Genomic DNA, 13002 nt, shown 5'->3' on the forward strand with positions numbered 1-13002 from the left:
CCATTTCATTTATAAGAGATTGTATTTTTAATACTTTGTGTTTACAGGAAAGTTATTTTTTATTTCTAAATTTGTTCAGTTGTGCTTATTTGTTCAAAAAATATTAACAACTAAAAGTACACATTTTCTTCATTTATTTGCAGAAGCTGTAGTTTTAAAGTTAATTAAAGTGGTAGTAAAAAGGGAATTATGCCATCAATATAACTGGCTGTAAATTATTCATGCCGGCCTATCACATTATTTTTGGGGGTGGGGGGTTGCAGTTATCATCCATTTATCGTTATCGAGGTGAACTGCTCAATATATTGTGATATTGATTTTAGACCATATTGCCCAGCGCTACACACAAGTTTGGCTCATACGAGGTGTGTATACAGTGCCTTGTGAAAGTATTCGGCCCCCTTGAACTTTTCAACCTTTTGCCACATTTCAGGCTTCAAACATAAAGATATAAAATTTTCATCTTTTGTGAAGAATCAACAACAAGTGGGACACAATCGTGAAGTGGAATGAAATTTATTGGATGTGTCAAACTTTTTTAACAAATAAAAAACTGAAAAGTGGGGGGTGCAATATTATTCGGCCCCCTTGCGTTAATACTTTGTAGCTCCGCCTTTTGCTGCAGTTCCAGCTGCAAGTCTCTTGGGGTTTGTCTCTATCAGTTTTACACATGGAGAGACTGAAATTCTGCTCATTCTTTCTTGCAAAACAGCTCGAGCTCAGTGAGGTTGGATGGAGAGCGTTTGTGAACAGCAGTCTTCAGCTCTTTCCACAGATTCTCGATTGGATTCAGGTCTGGACTTTGACTTGGCCATTCCAACACCTGGATACGTTTATTTGTGAACCATTCCATTGTAGATGTGTCTTTATGTTTTGGATCATTGTCTTGTTGGAAGATAAATCTCCGTCCCAGTCTCAGGTCTCTTGCAGACTCTAACAGGTTTTCTTCCAGAATGGTCCTGTATTTGGCTCCATCCATCTTCTCATCAATTCTGACCATCTTCCCTGTCCCTGCTGATGAAAAGCAGGCCCAAACCATGATGCTGCCACCACCATGTTTGACAGTGGGGATGGTGTGTTCAGGGTGATGAGCTGTGTTGCTTTTATGCCAAACATATCATTTTGCATTGTGGCCAAACAGTTGGATTTTGGTTTCATGTGACCAGAGCACCTTCTTCCACATGTTTGGTGTGTCTTCCAGGTGCTTGTGACAAACTTTAAACAACACTTTTTATGGATATCTTTGAGAAATGGCTTTCTTCTTGCCACTCTTCCATAAAGGCCAGATTTGTGCAGTGTATGACTGATTGTTGTCCTATGGACAGACTCTCCCACCTCAGCTGTAGATCTCTGCAGTTCATCCAGAGTGATCATGGGCCTCTTGGCTGCATCTCTGATCAGTCTTCTCCTTGTTCCAGATGAAAGTTTAGAGGGACGGTCGGGTCTTGGTAGATTTGCAGTGGTCTGATACTCCTTCCATTTCAATATGATTGCTTGCACAATGCTCCTTGGGATGTTTAAAGCTTGGGAAATCTTTTTGTATCCAAATCCAGCTTTAAACTTCTCCACAACAGTATCTCGGACCTGCCTGGTGTGTTCCTTGGTCTTCATGATGCTCTCGGCGTTTTGAACAGAACCCTGAGACTATCACAGAGCAGGTGCATTTATACGGAGACTTGATTACACACAGGTGGATTCTATTTATCATCATCAGTCATTTGGACAACATTGGATCATTCATAGATCCTCACTGAACTTCTGGAGTGAGTTTGCTGCTCTGAAAGTAAAGGGGCCCAATACTATTGCACACCCCACTCTTCAGTTTTTTATTTGTTAAAAAAGTTTGACACATCCAATAAATTTCATTCCACTTCACGATTGTGTCCCACTTGTTGTTGATTCTTCACAAAAAATTACAATTTTATATCTTTATGTTTGAAGCCTGAAATGTGGCAAAAGGTTGAAAAGTTCAAGGGGCCGAATACTTTCACAAGGCACTGTATATTCTATCAAAGAGCGAGTGTGTAGCTCTTTGTGCAGCAGTCTGTTGTAACCACAGCAACTTTTCTGCTACTGTTATGTTCTGGGTCCCAGCTGCACCTGTGGTGTCCTGTGTTCCATCATCAGCACTGAGTGTATGTTCCCAAAAAACACAGACAATGCACATGAAAATGTCAGTGAAGTAACGTCTGAAGTCAGAGTATGAGAAAATTGTCACTGACAGAAGTTAAAAATCACACAGGGAGGAAAAGCTGCCTGTGACTGCAGATGCATTTAATGCACCAGGACCATAAAACATCCTATGAGAGACGCTCACCTGAGGAGAGAACCTGCCGACTGCAGCGTGCTGACCCAGATCACTGAACTACCAGAATGAGCCTCTACAACCTCCACTGTCCTCCTGCTGTTCAGGTTCCAGATGTGGATGGCACCCTTTTCAGACCTGCAAAACCGTTGAAGGTCTTCACTCTTTATGCATTCCTCAACTCTGTTCTGTGTGACAGCTGCACAGTAAAGAATCAAACAGGATAATATCTATTTGTCCAAATTGAAAAATACCAAAATATTACTGAAATCATTTGTCCAACGTTTGAAAAAACTGTTTTTGAGAGTTTCCAGTCTCTTTGTGTTAAACTGAGCCTGACCAGCAGTCTTCACAACACACACGACAAAAAAAGAAATGATTTTGTTTAGGAATGAACTAAAGTACTGATGAACTTACCCTGAGAACAGCAGAGGTGTGTCCTCTCCATTGCATCTGAAGTGGAGGGTGTTGAGGGCGCTCCCAGCCCCCCTCAGAGTGTAAATGGGTGTTGGAGCAGGGCGGGACATAGATATTAAATCAACGTGCAGATGTGAGGATGCTGGCAACCATCACCGCCAGATAAGCTGCAGGAGAAACTTATTTTGATTACATTATAAATGTAACACAAAGAAGTGAATTTCTGCCAAATACTATTCATGAGGCTGAGCATCTGGAGGGCTGAATATTTCACTTTATGAAGGTTAAGTGCACTCTGTCAGAGAGATATGAAACTGGTCTAACATCATAATATCAGGTCTAATTATAAAAAAAACTGCTCTTGTTTTTGCACAAACACTGAGCAGCGGCAGTCGAAGAAAAGCTCCTTTTGCCTTCTAGCTTTTCTGTTCCACACAGGAGACAGACGTGTTCTGCACCGTCTGCATTTCCTCTTCTGCTAGTAGCTACAAAAACCCTGTGGCTTTCTCTCACTCCGTCTTCCTCCTTTTACTCAGTGATAACACCTCTCTTACTCAATACGTCATAAATCACAAGCCTCGACAGCTTAATTACAGTAAACAGACAGAGATTCGGGCTTGTCACTCCTCTTGCGATCAACAGCCGTTGTCCCAGAGGCGAAGGTAAAAGCTCCAGCTTTTATGTCGTTTGTAGGCTGGGAAGCTGAGGAAACCAAACCGACCGCAGGTATGCCGCGAGGAAATGATACTTCTTCATGAAACTGACTTGCATCTTCACATGCAAGTAGTTGTTATTGACTGTGGCTGCTCTTAGCAAGTATTCTGATTTTCCTCATAGGAAAACTTATACAGAGGGTTTGAAGAGCGTCTGTTTGCAAACCCCTGGTCTAAACTGAGATTATTCTGACCACTGCCTGCTGCATGTAAAATACTGACTGCTCATTCCTGCTCTAAACAACCACTTTTGGAAAATACAATTGGGACAAAACTCATAGAACAGAAGCAAAAATCCTAAATGTTTGAAACCTGACAACTCAATTAAAATGATGTGCAGGCCTGATGCATAAATATGTCTAAATTTGTTTTTAATCTATGCAGAACTAATCAAGCACATGCTTGTGCTTACATATCTAGGAGGCACATACTGTATCTAGAGTTTTGGAAACCATCGTTGCAGCCATACTTGAGATTAAAATCTTTCCAAAAAGCTGCACACAAGACTTCACCCTCACACTCACTGCACATTGCTGCCATTCTCCTCCTGCTCGACTTTTACTTATCATAACCCCCTGCTCCCTGCAATCAGCAGACTCTGAAACTGGAGCCCGAGGCATTCAGAAGCAGCTCCTTTCAGGAGGTTAGTGGTTAAATTGTCCATGTGAATCTGTGAAGCGGAGAGACACAGACCTCTGACCGGCCTGCCTAATTAACGCGCACAGCACATCGGCCTCACGAGACATTTGGCAGGGACTGCAAATCAAGGAGCTGCAAATGTTTGTATCTGCACTCATCTTAGCAAAGGCTGGCCATGCAGAAATACTAGCTGCACCAAATATACAACTTGTATAGATATTCACAGGTAGCTGTCTAAAAATAAATGAACTTGATTTGTGTGGGGGAACAACATGTTCCGAGTGTTTTGTGAGGGTCTAATAACAGTTGAGCTGCTCCTCCTGCAAAAAGGGTGAGTAAGTCTGCATTCCTGAGCCACCGTGCTGCGGTTGTGTGTGACAGGAGCAGGCTCATCCTGATAACAGGTGGATTAAGAATCTCTTATTGTCATGTTTGCAGCAAAGCCTGCGTGAAGCTATGAGTCACAGGCACAGCAGCGTCAAACTGGTTGTTCTCATTGTCTAAAGACCAGGAACTGCAGAAACCTTCTACAGATAGTCACAGCTAACTGTCAATCAAAAACCAACAAAAAGCTGAGCCATGATGGAGCCCACAGTTTGCTCAAGGACTCTAAAACCCAAACCAAAAGATGGATATAATAGTCACTTTCCCCAGCCACGACTTCCTCAGCGGAGCGTTGCCACTCTTTTCCAGGCGTCAGCATTTTCACTGAAACTGCCCCCAAACAATGGCTCTGTTGTTGTGGCTGCGAGTGAGTCGCCCACAAACCCAAACACAAACACGCAGGCGGCTCAGGAAAAGAGTCGCAGATACAGTAAACAAACAAAACGGCGGCGAGGTGTCACTCAAACCTGCTCACAACAGCCCCGAAAGTTTTCCTTGTCAACAGATGGAGGCAGCTGGACACTAAAATGTCTCACATAAAACCAAAGATCTGGTAGATGCAACTTTTCCAGTGGATCCCACACAGCAAGAAACTGGGCCACTCCAAAATGTATGGGATTAGTTTTAATACAAGCGCATCAGGAGCCTAATGAAGAGAGTGAGCCGCAGATAACGAAGGCCAAAAAAGGGCAGTAAATCTCTGTCACTCACCCTTCTTACCTGACAAGTTCACATAAAAAGTGCTCTCATTTACAGAACGGAGTAATGAACGGGTCTAATTAAAGCTGCGTGTCACGGCCCAGACGTAATAAATCAGGCTGACTGGTTAATATACCTGAGCGGGACACAGGAGGCAGTGGGAAGAAGCAAACGAGGAAGACTGAGGCTCCTGCTGGCCCTGAAACAGATAAGACAGCTCTGAGTAATCCGACTCTAAGTCTGTGGATAAAGGCAGTTTGTCTCTTCTTGGGCTGTCTGTCCACACCTACTGCGTAATTAGGCCTAATTATGAGAGAAAAGTCCGCTTCCCCTTCATGTTATTAAATAAGAGCCAGCCTCGTCCGCCAAGGATCTCTCATCACCAGCAAGGGGCTGGCGACCTTCACATCAAACACAGCCGTATCTGTGCCCCCCGACCATGCCCTCTCCACTGCAGCGCCCGATCCCCTCATCTTTATCACCGCCACTACTAGAAAGGGGAGGGGGTGAAGCGTCTATTTGTTATGATATGGTGGATGGTGCATCAAAGTTTTTTTGTGTTCGTTTGGAAAGAGCTGGGGGAGGGATTATCTGTCCGCATTCCTCCCTTTTCGACCTGATATCAGGTGATCAATGGCACCCGAACCTGAACTGCCCCCTTGTCAAATTCTGCCATTCATAAAAAGGGGCGGGGGAGGGAGGGATATGCTGATCACAGGGGTGTATTATGAAAGCTCAATAATAACTCTGCTTCACGGGGTGATTATAAAACTTCCAAAGTAGATAACACACAAGCTTCATCCTAGATATGCTTCCAATAAAACATCAGCATTTACAATCAAGCACACATTTTCTGGCACATCTAAGTCAAAACTCTTTTCAAATCACATTTCAATCTTTGGCTGTCACATCCTACCTCAGCTTTTAGTCATTTTGTTGTTTATCAAAAGCAACAGTCTTCTCTGCTGCCTCGGTTCTTTTCACTGTCTGGCCATGATGGCGTTTCCACCTCACTGGCTGCTCGGTGGATGGTGAACTATAACTTAGTCAGCCCTTCTTCCTCCCCCATCTAATACAAAGTCCTCTTGAGGAGGAAACCAAAGTGCCAAATAAAGAGCAAAGCCCATTATAAAAGTTCAGTTAGAAAAACATCATGGGAAGTGGCAAGGAAGACACACGCCCTTTATTGTGTCTTGACGGGGGTATCTGGGCTGGACAAACAGCTCAGTGGCAGATAGAGGCTGAAGTCAGACACAAGTGCACCAACACCCACTGTCAGTCACAGGCCCAATGAGCGGGAAGAGGTAGCATTGTTCGCATGAATGGCGTGAATGCTAAGCAGGGTCCATAGCAGATAAGGACTCAATGCCTTGTGGGTGTCACTGAAGCAGGCACTGATGGAGCACTGTGACAGGAGGTCCTGATTTAGGAGGTTCTGACTGTGGTCAACAGGTATCAGGAGCCTTATCTGTTTACATTATCACCCATTTCCTCCATGAGGTCATTTACCTGGCCACTACAGCACAAAGAGACACAAGAGGGCTGACAGCTCGAGTGTCATCATACATCAGCACACGTTTTGGGCGTGATGGCCTTTGGATATGTGAGGATCTTGCTGTCAATACAGCAAATACTTCAAGACAAGTAAATGTTTATTGTGCGGTAATCTCAATAAGACATGATGCAACATGGGATAAGGTACACAGGAAAACAGTTTGTCAAACACCCCTGTCCCCCACTAGTCCAGCTGTCAGAAATGTTTGTGGAGTTATGAGTGACTGCGTGCTGACTAAGCAAAGAACAATGGAAGTTTGTGTGTTTAAACTATTTGTACAAAGTGAACAGATTACTGAGAGTTCAGCTAGTAATCTACAGTCACATGGAAGAAATTACGCAGCATGGTTCATCTGCTTCAGCCATCCATCTGTAAGATATTAGGAGTATGGTGCTGATGTTGATCCAAACATAATTATAGTTAAAAACATTCAGAATCCATTTAGAAATTGCAATCATTTTAGCTTGTTACTTTTATATAAAAAGTTTTTTATATATATATTAATTTTAAATCGATTCTTTATTTGGCTACATTATGTCTTTCTGCAATTTATGCAACTCGGTGCAAAATCTGAATTGCTCATTTTGATAAAAAGAAAACAAAAAAGAATTCAAGCTAATTAAATGTATTGTAATTATGTTAAGTTAATTAGCAAATGCATTATTATTCGTTTTAAATAGTTTATAGGGAAAATTAATCCAGAACATCTCAACATTTCATACGTCAATGCTTAACTTTTTCCATGTACGCAAATCAGATAGATTCTTCATTAGTTCCTAACCTAACATTAAAAAAGCCTTTAACTGATATAAAACTTACAAAATAGGATTTTTTTCTTTATAATTTATCCTAACTCTATAATTTGGACACATCCTGCTCAAACATCTTTCTTTCCTAATAACAGCAGCAGAGCAGTCACAAGATAAAAGTTTAAATAACTGTCCAGATGACCTGACTGAAACATGTTGGATTGTATACCTGGATTATTGAGCCTGGACTTTGTTGTTTAAATAAATGGTTATTTAAACAACATTGTTCAAAAACTGAAAAGTCGGTTTGCTGTTTGATACGAGATGAGAGTAATATCTAACAAACAAAAACCGGTAAGATCTGATCAGGGTCTGTGGTCCAGGAGGGACGTGGTGCGTTTAGGGACGGGGCATGAAATTCACCAAAATGAGTAACCGAGATTTAAGGACGAACAAGCAGCCGGTTGTAAAAAAGCCCCAGTTTTGAATGGAGTCTGGTGCACTAATCTGTTCAGAGCTGAATGAGAGCTCACCTGAAAGGCGTTCACTGACATTTTGCAGTCAAACAAAAACATAACCTGACGTAGCATCAAACACATTTCTACAATACTTAGATTTAGAAATCTCCTGAGGTTACAAAGACCTGGCTAACAGTAAAACAAGCTAATAATTACAGCAGCTACATCTGAAAGACGACTCTCGTTACACAACAGGCATTTTCACCAAATGTGTCACTGTTACTGACAGAAAAAGAAGACGGGGCTTTATTAAATGTTCATAAAATACCATGTCAGGAGAAACAGCGGCGCTTTCAAAGTTGTCAGGGGAAACTTCGTGAGAAGGACCTCTCTGTTTACAGGCGATGAGCTGTCCACGAATGTGCCTGAACAAAAATATAATTTCTATCGGCGCTTGTTACTTTTCAGTAATAATAATTTAACATATCAACCACAAGTTAAAATATAGATTGTTAAATTAAATTATAATTAGACTTATATGTCAGAGAACAAATATTATTCAGTGAAAATCAGAGAAAATACCTTTTCCAGAAAGAAAAAAAGAAAGAAAGATAACATAAAAAATGAGTATAAACTTTCATATCCATACAATACTACACAAACGAGGTAGTCTTTTTTTTCTTCCTCTCACTGGACTAATTGAGAAACAGAGACAGAGAAAACACTGGGCTATAATCCACAGAGCACACAGAGTCCTTTCATGGAGGGCTGGAAGAGACCTTTATTTGTTCATTCCTATCATGGAGAAAGCAACTTTTAAGCTCGGCTTGGTCTGAGCTGGAAGATTAGATGAAACCAGAGTATTTTAAACCTATTCTGTGGACGTGGATTAGAGTCAGCCAATTCTCCCTAACTCAAAAAGAAGAAAGTAACAATACAGTACAGGTGGCTGACTGGGAGAGTGAACAGAGCATGAAGAAAGTTTGAAAACTAAACAATCTTAGTCTAAGAAACCCTAAAGGCTGGAAATGGAGAAGAGCAGTCACTGGGACCATCACTGATAAACTTCTTATTATTCTTGAATTATGACACTAATGACACTTCACTAATGCTGATGCTCATAAACATGAGCACCTAATGACTAACATGATGGGGGTCAGTCTCAGTTGAGATCTGCAGTGAATTTAAACCAATTAGTGTTAATGGAAGTGGCAGGACAGTAACCCCTCAGCAGGAGGTTTGAGAAAATGTCTCCTGCCCTGCATGGACTGATACCACCATCACCTATATCGCCCATCAATTATTCCTGGCATCTCACTTTACTTATGAGTGGAACAGGTGCAGGGTGCCCCCGGGAGCAGGTGCCTTGGTCTCCTCATGTGGCTGTCGAGGGAGCAGACGAAGGTGACAGGGTTGGGGTGCGAGGCGTATACAGTGTCGTCCATCCCTGGAATCCCACTCCTGTTCAAACTGGGGCAGGCAGGTCACTTTACAGCTCATCACCAAATTAGAAAGGCTGCAAGTCAGAATAAGCAGCAGACAGGGTGAAATAGATGGGAGTGCCATGAGCTGGCATTTGTTCACTGGGATAGCATCTGAGGTTGTAGAGGAGTGTGAAGGGGACATTTCTAAAACTGACACTAAAATACAAGAACGTTACCAGTAAACCATGGTTACATCTTATGGACAGACAGAGCTGTGTCATGGCACCTACAACAGAAAACTGAGCTCCCCCAAACATCAATTTAATTTAGCTGAATAACGAGTAACCCTGTTCAACCGTTTATCCAGTTGTTGTTGTTTTTTACATCCATTTAGAAAGTTGCACAATGGATATGAGACAAAAACTAAATTCCTTCTTTTGCTTCAGTGCTGAGCTCTCTGCTCCATCATCAGCACCCTCTGCTATCAAAGATGGGCAATTATATAATTGCCTGTGACTGTGTGGGAGTTCATTTGTCAGAGTATCCCATGAGCCATTTGACAGGTTTTAATGAAACTCTGCTCCTACAACTGATTAACGTTTGGAGTCAACTCAGTCAAAGATGGCCTCCACAGCAAACTGACCTTAGAGAGCACACACACTGCTGTAACTCAGTTAATTTTACAGATACTGTGAAAACACATTTTATACACCTCCAGATGTAGGAAGAGGGCCACCTGCATCATGAAGGACCTCACTCACCCAGCACACACATTTTTTACCCTGCTCCACTCAGGCAGGAGGTTGAGGAGCATTAAGTGTAGAACCACTAGACTGAGGAACAGCTTCTACCCTGAATCTGTTAGACTGAATCCCTAACCAGAATAATCACTGTAATGCCACTTTGATTGTTGATATGTGCTGCTGACTATCCATGCTGCTGATTTATTTCATGCTGCTGATTTATTTCATGCTGCTGTGTTCATTCATACTCATCTGCTCACACACTCATGTTCATGCTGCTGTTGTTCGGCATATTGTTTTTGTACTACTAGTGCTTAGTGTATTCTTAGTTTAGCGTATTTTTGAGTTCATATCTTAGGTCTTAATACTGTTTTTCTTTACAATTTATACTTTTGTTGGATGTAAGTCTGGGACCCTGTGTACACAATTTCGTTCCACCACATTTACCACATGTGGTGTGAATGACAATAAAGAACCTTGACTTGACAAAACTAGAAGCTGAAAGTCATCCCCTCTGACTGTTAGCTTTAAGTGCTAACAGGTTGTTTCAAACTTTGATGCAAAGATGACGATCATTCCTGCACAGAGAGCTACTTCTGTTCAGCACCAACAGTTGAAAGTGTTACGATATTCACAGCTGCTCAACAGCTTGGAGCCTCCATTTTGGATCTGTTCCATCCATCCAGTATCTTTTACCCACTTCTTCCTTTCCAGGTCACTGGTGCCCATGTCCAGCAGTCACTGTGCAAGAGGCAGGGGACACCCTGGACAGGCCTCAGTCCATCACAGGGACACGGAGACAAACGAGACAAACAACCATTCACTCTCTCATTCACACCTAGAGACAATTTAGAGTGATCAATCAGCCTAACATGCATGTTTTTGGTCCCGGAGAAAACGAATGAATGCACTGAGAGAACATGCAAACTCTACCAAGAAAGGTGCCTAGCCGGGTTTCAATCCGGCATCCTTGTCTCATCACCATGTTGCCTTCTGGATTTGGTTCATACTGTGGCAAATGGTTTCAGTCGTTGACCCACATTCCACACAGACACTACTACTATTCTATGATCAGAATGACCTTGTGTTGAGGAAGACATCCTTTGTCTGAATGTATTTAACCCTTTACGCTCTGCTCAGCATCAATGTCACCTCATGGGCTTTAACGTTACAAACATCATTTATTCTCACTGACAGACCTTGGATTTTAAAATAAATAGTTAAAAACAAATTCAATCCTTACACAACTCTTACAATTTAATGCCGCTCATTTCTATAAAGTGTCAGTAGAATCAAATTCACAATAATCATAAATAAAAGTTTAAAAAAAAAGAGGAATGCTGGGGAGTTTAGGGAGTGGTGGCGCAGAGGTAAGAGAAGATGGGCCTGTGATCGGAAAGTCGCAGGTTCAACTCTCCGGACTGACAACATCAAAATGTGGGTGGAAAAGGTCAAACACCCACACCTGCCTCCACCCTCATTTGCCCCACTCTGGGCCCTTGAGCAACCCCCACCATCTGCTCCCAACAGGTCTCTTGAAAATGAGTTCTCGAGACTCAATGAGACTACCTGTATAAATAAAGGGTAAATAAAATAAATAAATAAATCTGTTTAAACAGGTTTTTCCAGAATTTGAAGGAATTTAATTTTACTTTGAGATTTCTGGATGTTTTAGATGCACAATGGGCACATATATATTTTGCATCATGCAACTGTAGCAAAGTGAACTCTTATTCTGAAGGCTTTTGCTGCCAAAATTAATATGAAGCAGCATTTTTGTTTTCATTGTGTTTGACAATACCCTCCAAAGACAGGACGGTACACGTAAAGTGAATGAAATGACTAATATCTAACTTTTACAACTGGACTTTTAACACGCAGTTTGGTCTTTTTCATCAAGAAGACTTTGATCAGTATTTAAAAAGAGTAATGTGTGATCTGAATAAGATGATCACTGCTGTTTTTTGGTGAAAGATACAGAGTACGGGAGTATGTGTTGGACGTGCCGGTATGATAAAAGGAGACGGCGAGGCCTCGGAGCTCATGTTTTTCTTGGGCATCTCTGTGAGTGTGAACGAAGAGGTCTCAGAGAGGGCGAGGAGTGACTGTCCTGCCTATCAGTCTGAGGAGTAAAACAAAATGCAACTTTAATGCCACTATCAGCAGCACGAAACCATCCTCCCCTGGAATAGTAAAGCAGGGAGGCACCCTCTGTCTAAGTTAATATTCTTATCAAGTCTGTTAGAAACTCCCTTTTGATGATGAAGCAGTTTCTCACAATCGTCTGCAGAAAACAGCCGGAAAAACAAAAAGAGACAGAAACAAATCTGATCCACTAGTTTAACTTTGTTTGATGTGAAAGAACAAATACAACTGAGGGAAATCCTAAAATATATAAACACTTACAGTTAAGAGAATGTATTTAAAAGTAAGTTTTAATAGCTTTCAAATAAAATAAAATAAAAATCTACCCATTATCTTTAACCTGCTTTAGTCTTTCCGGGTCACTAGGGTCACTGGTGCGACCCTGGACAGGTCGTAAGTCCATCACACACTGGGATTTGTATTAAAAATTTCTACAAGTCTAAAATGTCTTAAAATATGCCTTAAAAACATGTTCATTAAAAATTATCATTGTTTGGGGAAAAAGTAGGATTAAAATATCATTGAATCTGTTAAAACTATCCACTGCTGTGATATTGCTTATTTAAACTTCACTTTGCTGTAACTCCAGAGTTTGTTGAACTCTTTAGAAAATAACAAAAAAGTGACATATATGTTTAAGATTGACAGGATTTATTCATGTGAAGAAGATAAACTCACTTTCCACATTAAACAATAGAAAGCCAACTGTAATGCATGACGGTGCATATATTATGATGGAAATATTATATTTTTATTGATATATTATGATGG

At 41.4% G+C, this 13002-nt stretch overlaps 1 protein-coding gene across 1 annotated transcript in view; it reads right to left on the reverse strand.

Moving 5' to 3' along the window:
• The window catches only part of gnb1l (guanine nucleotide binding protein (G protein), beta polypeptide 1-like), a 35868-nt gene extending 27568 nt beyond the window's left edge, over positions 1-8300 (reverse strand). Inside the window, exons 1-3 of the mRNA XM_037680596.1 lie at positions 8248-8300; positions 2723-2889; positions 2318-2443 (exon numbers count right to left, since the gene is read on the reverse strand). Of these exons, the coding sequence (XP_037536524.1) occupies positions 2318-2443; positions 2723-2832 (236 nt within the window). The 5' untranslated portion in view covers positions 2833-2889; positions 8248-8300. The remainder of the gene's footprint in view (positions 1-2317; positions 2444-2722; positions 2890-8247) is intronic.
• Between the last annotated feature and the right edge of the window lie 4702 nt (positions 8301-13002).

This window comes from Nematolebias whitei, chromosome 8 (assembly GCF_014905685.2).
Source record: "Nematolebias whitei isolate Nwh7 chromosome 8, NemWhi1, whole genome shotgun sequence".
In the NCBI taxonomy this organism is placed as follows: domain Eukaryota; kingdom Metazoa; phylum Chordata; class Actinopteri; order Cyprinodontiformes; family Rivulidae; genus Nematolebias; species Nematolebias whitei.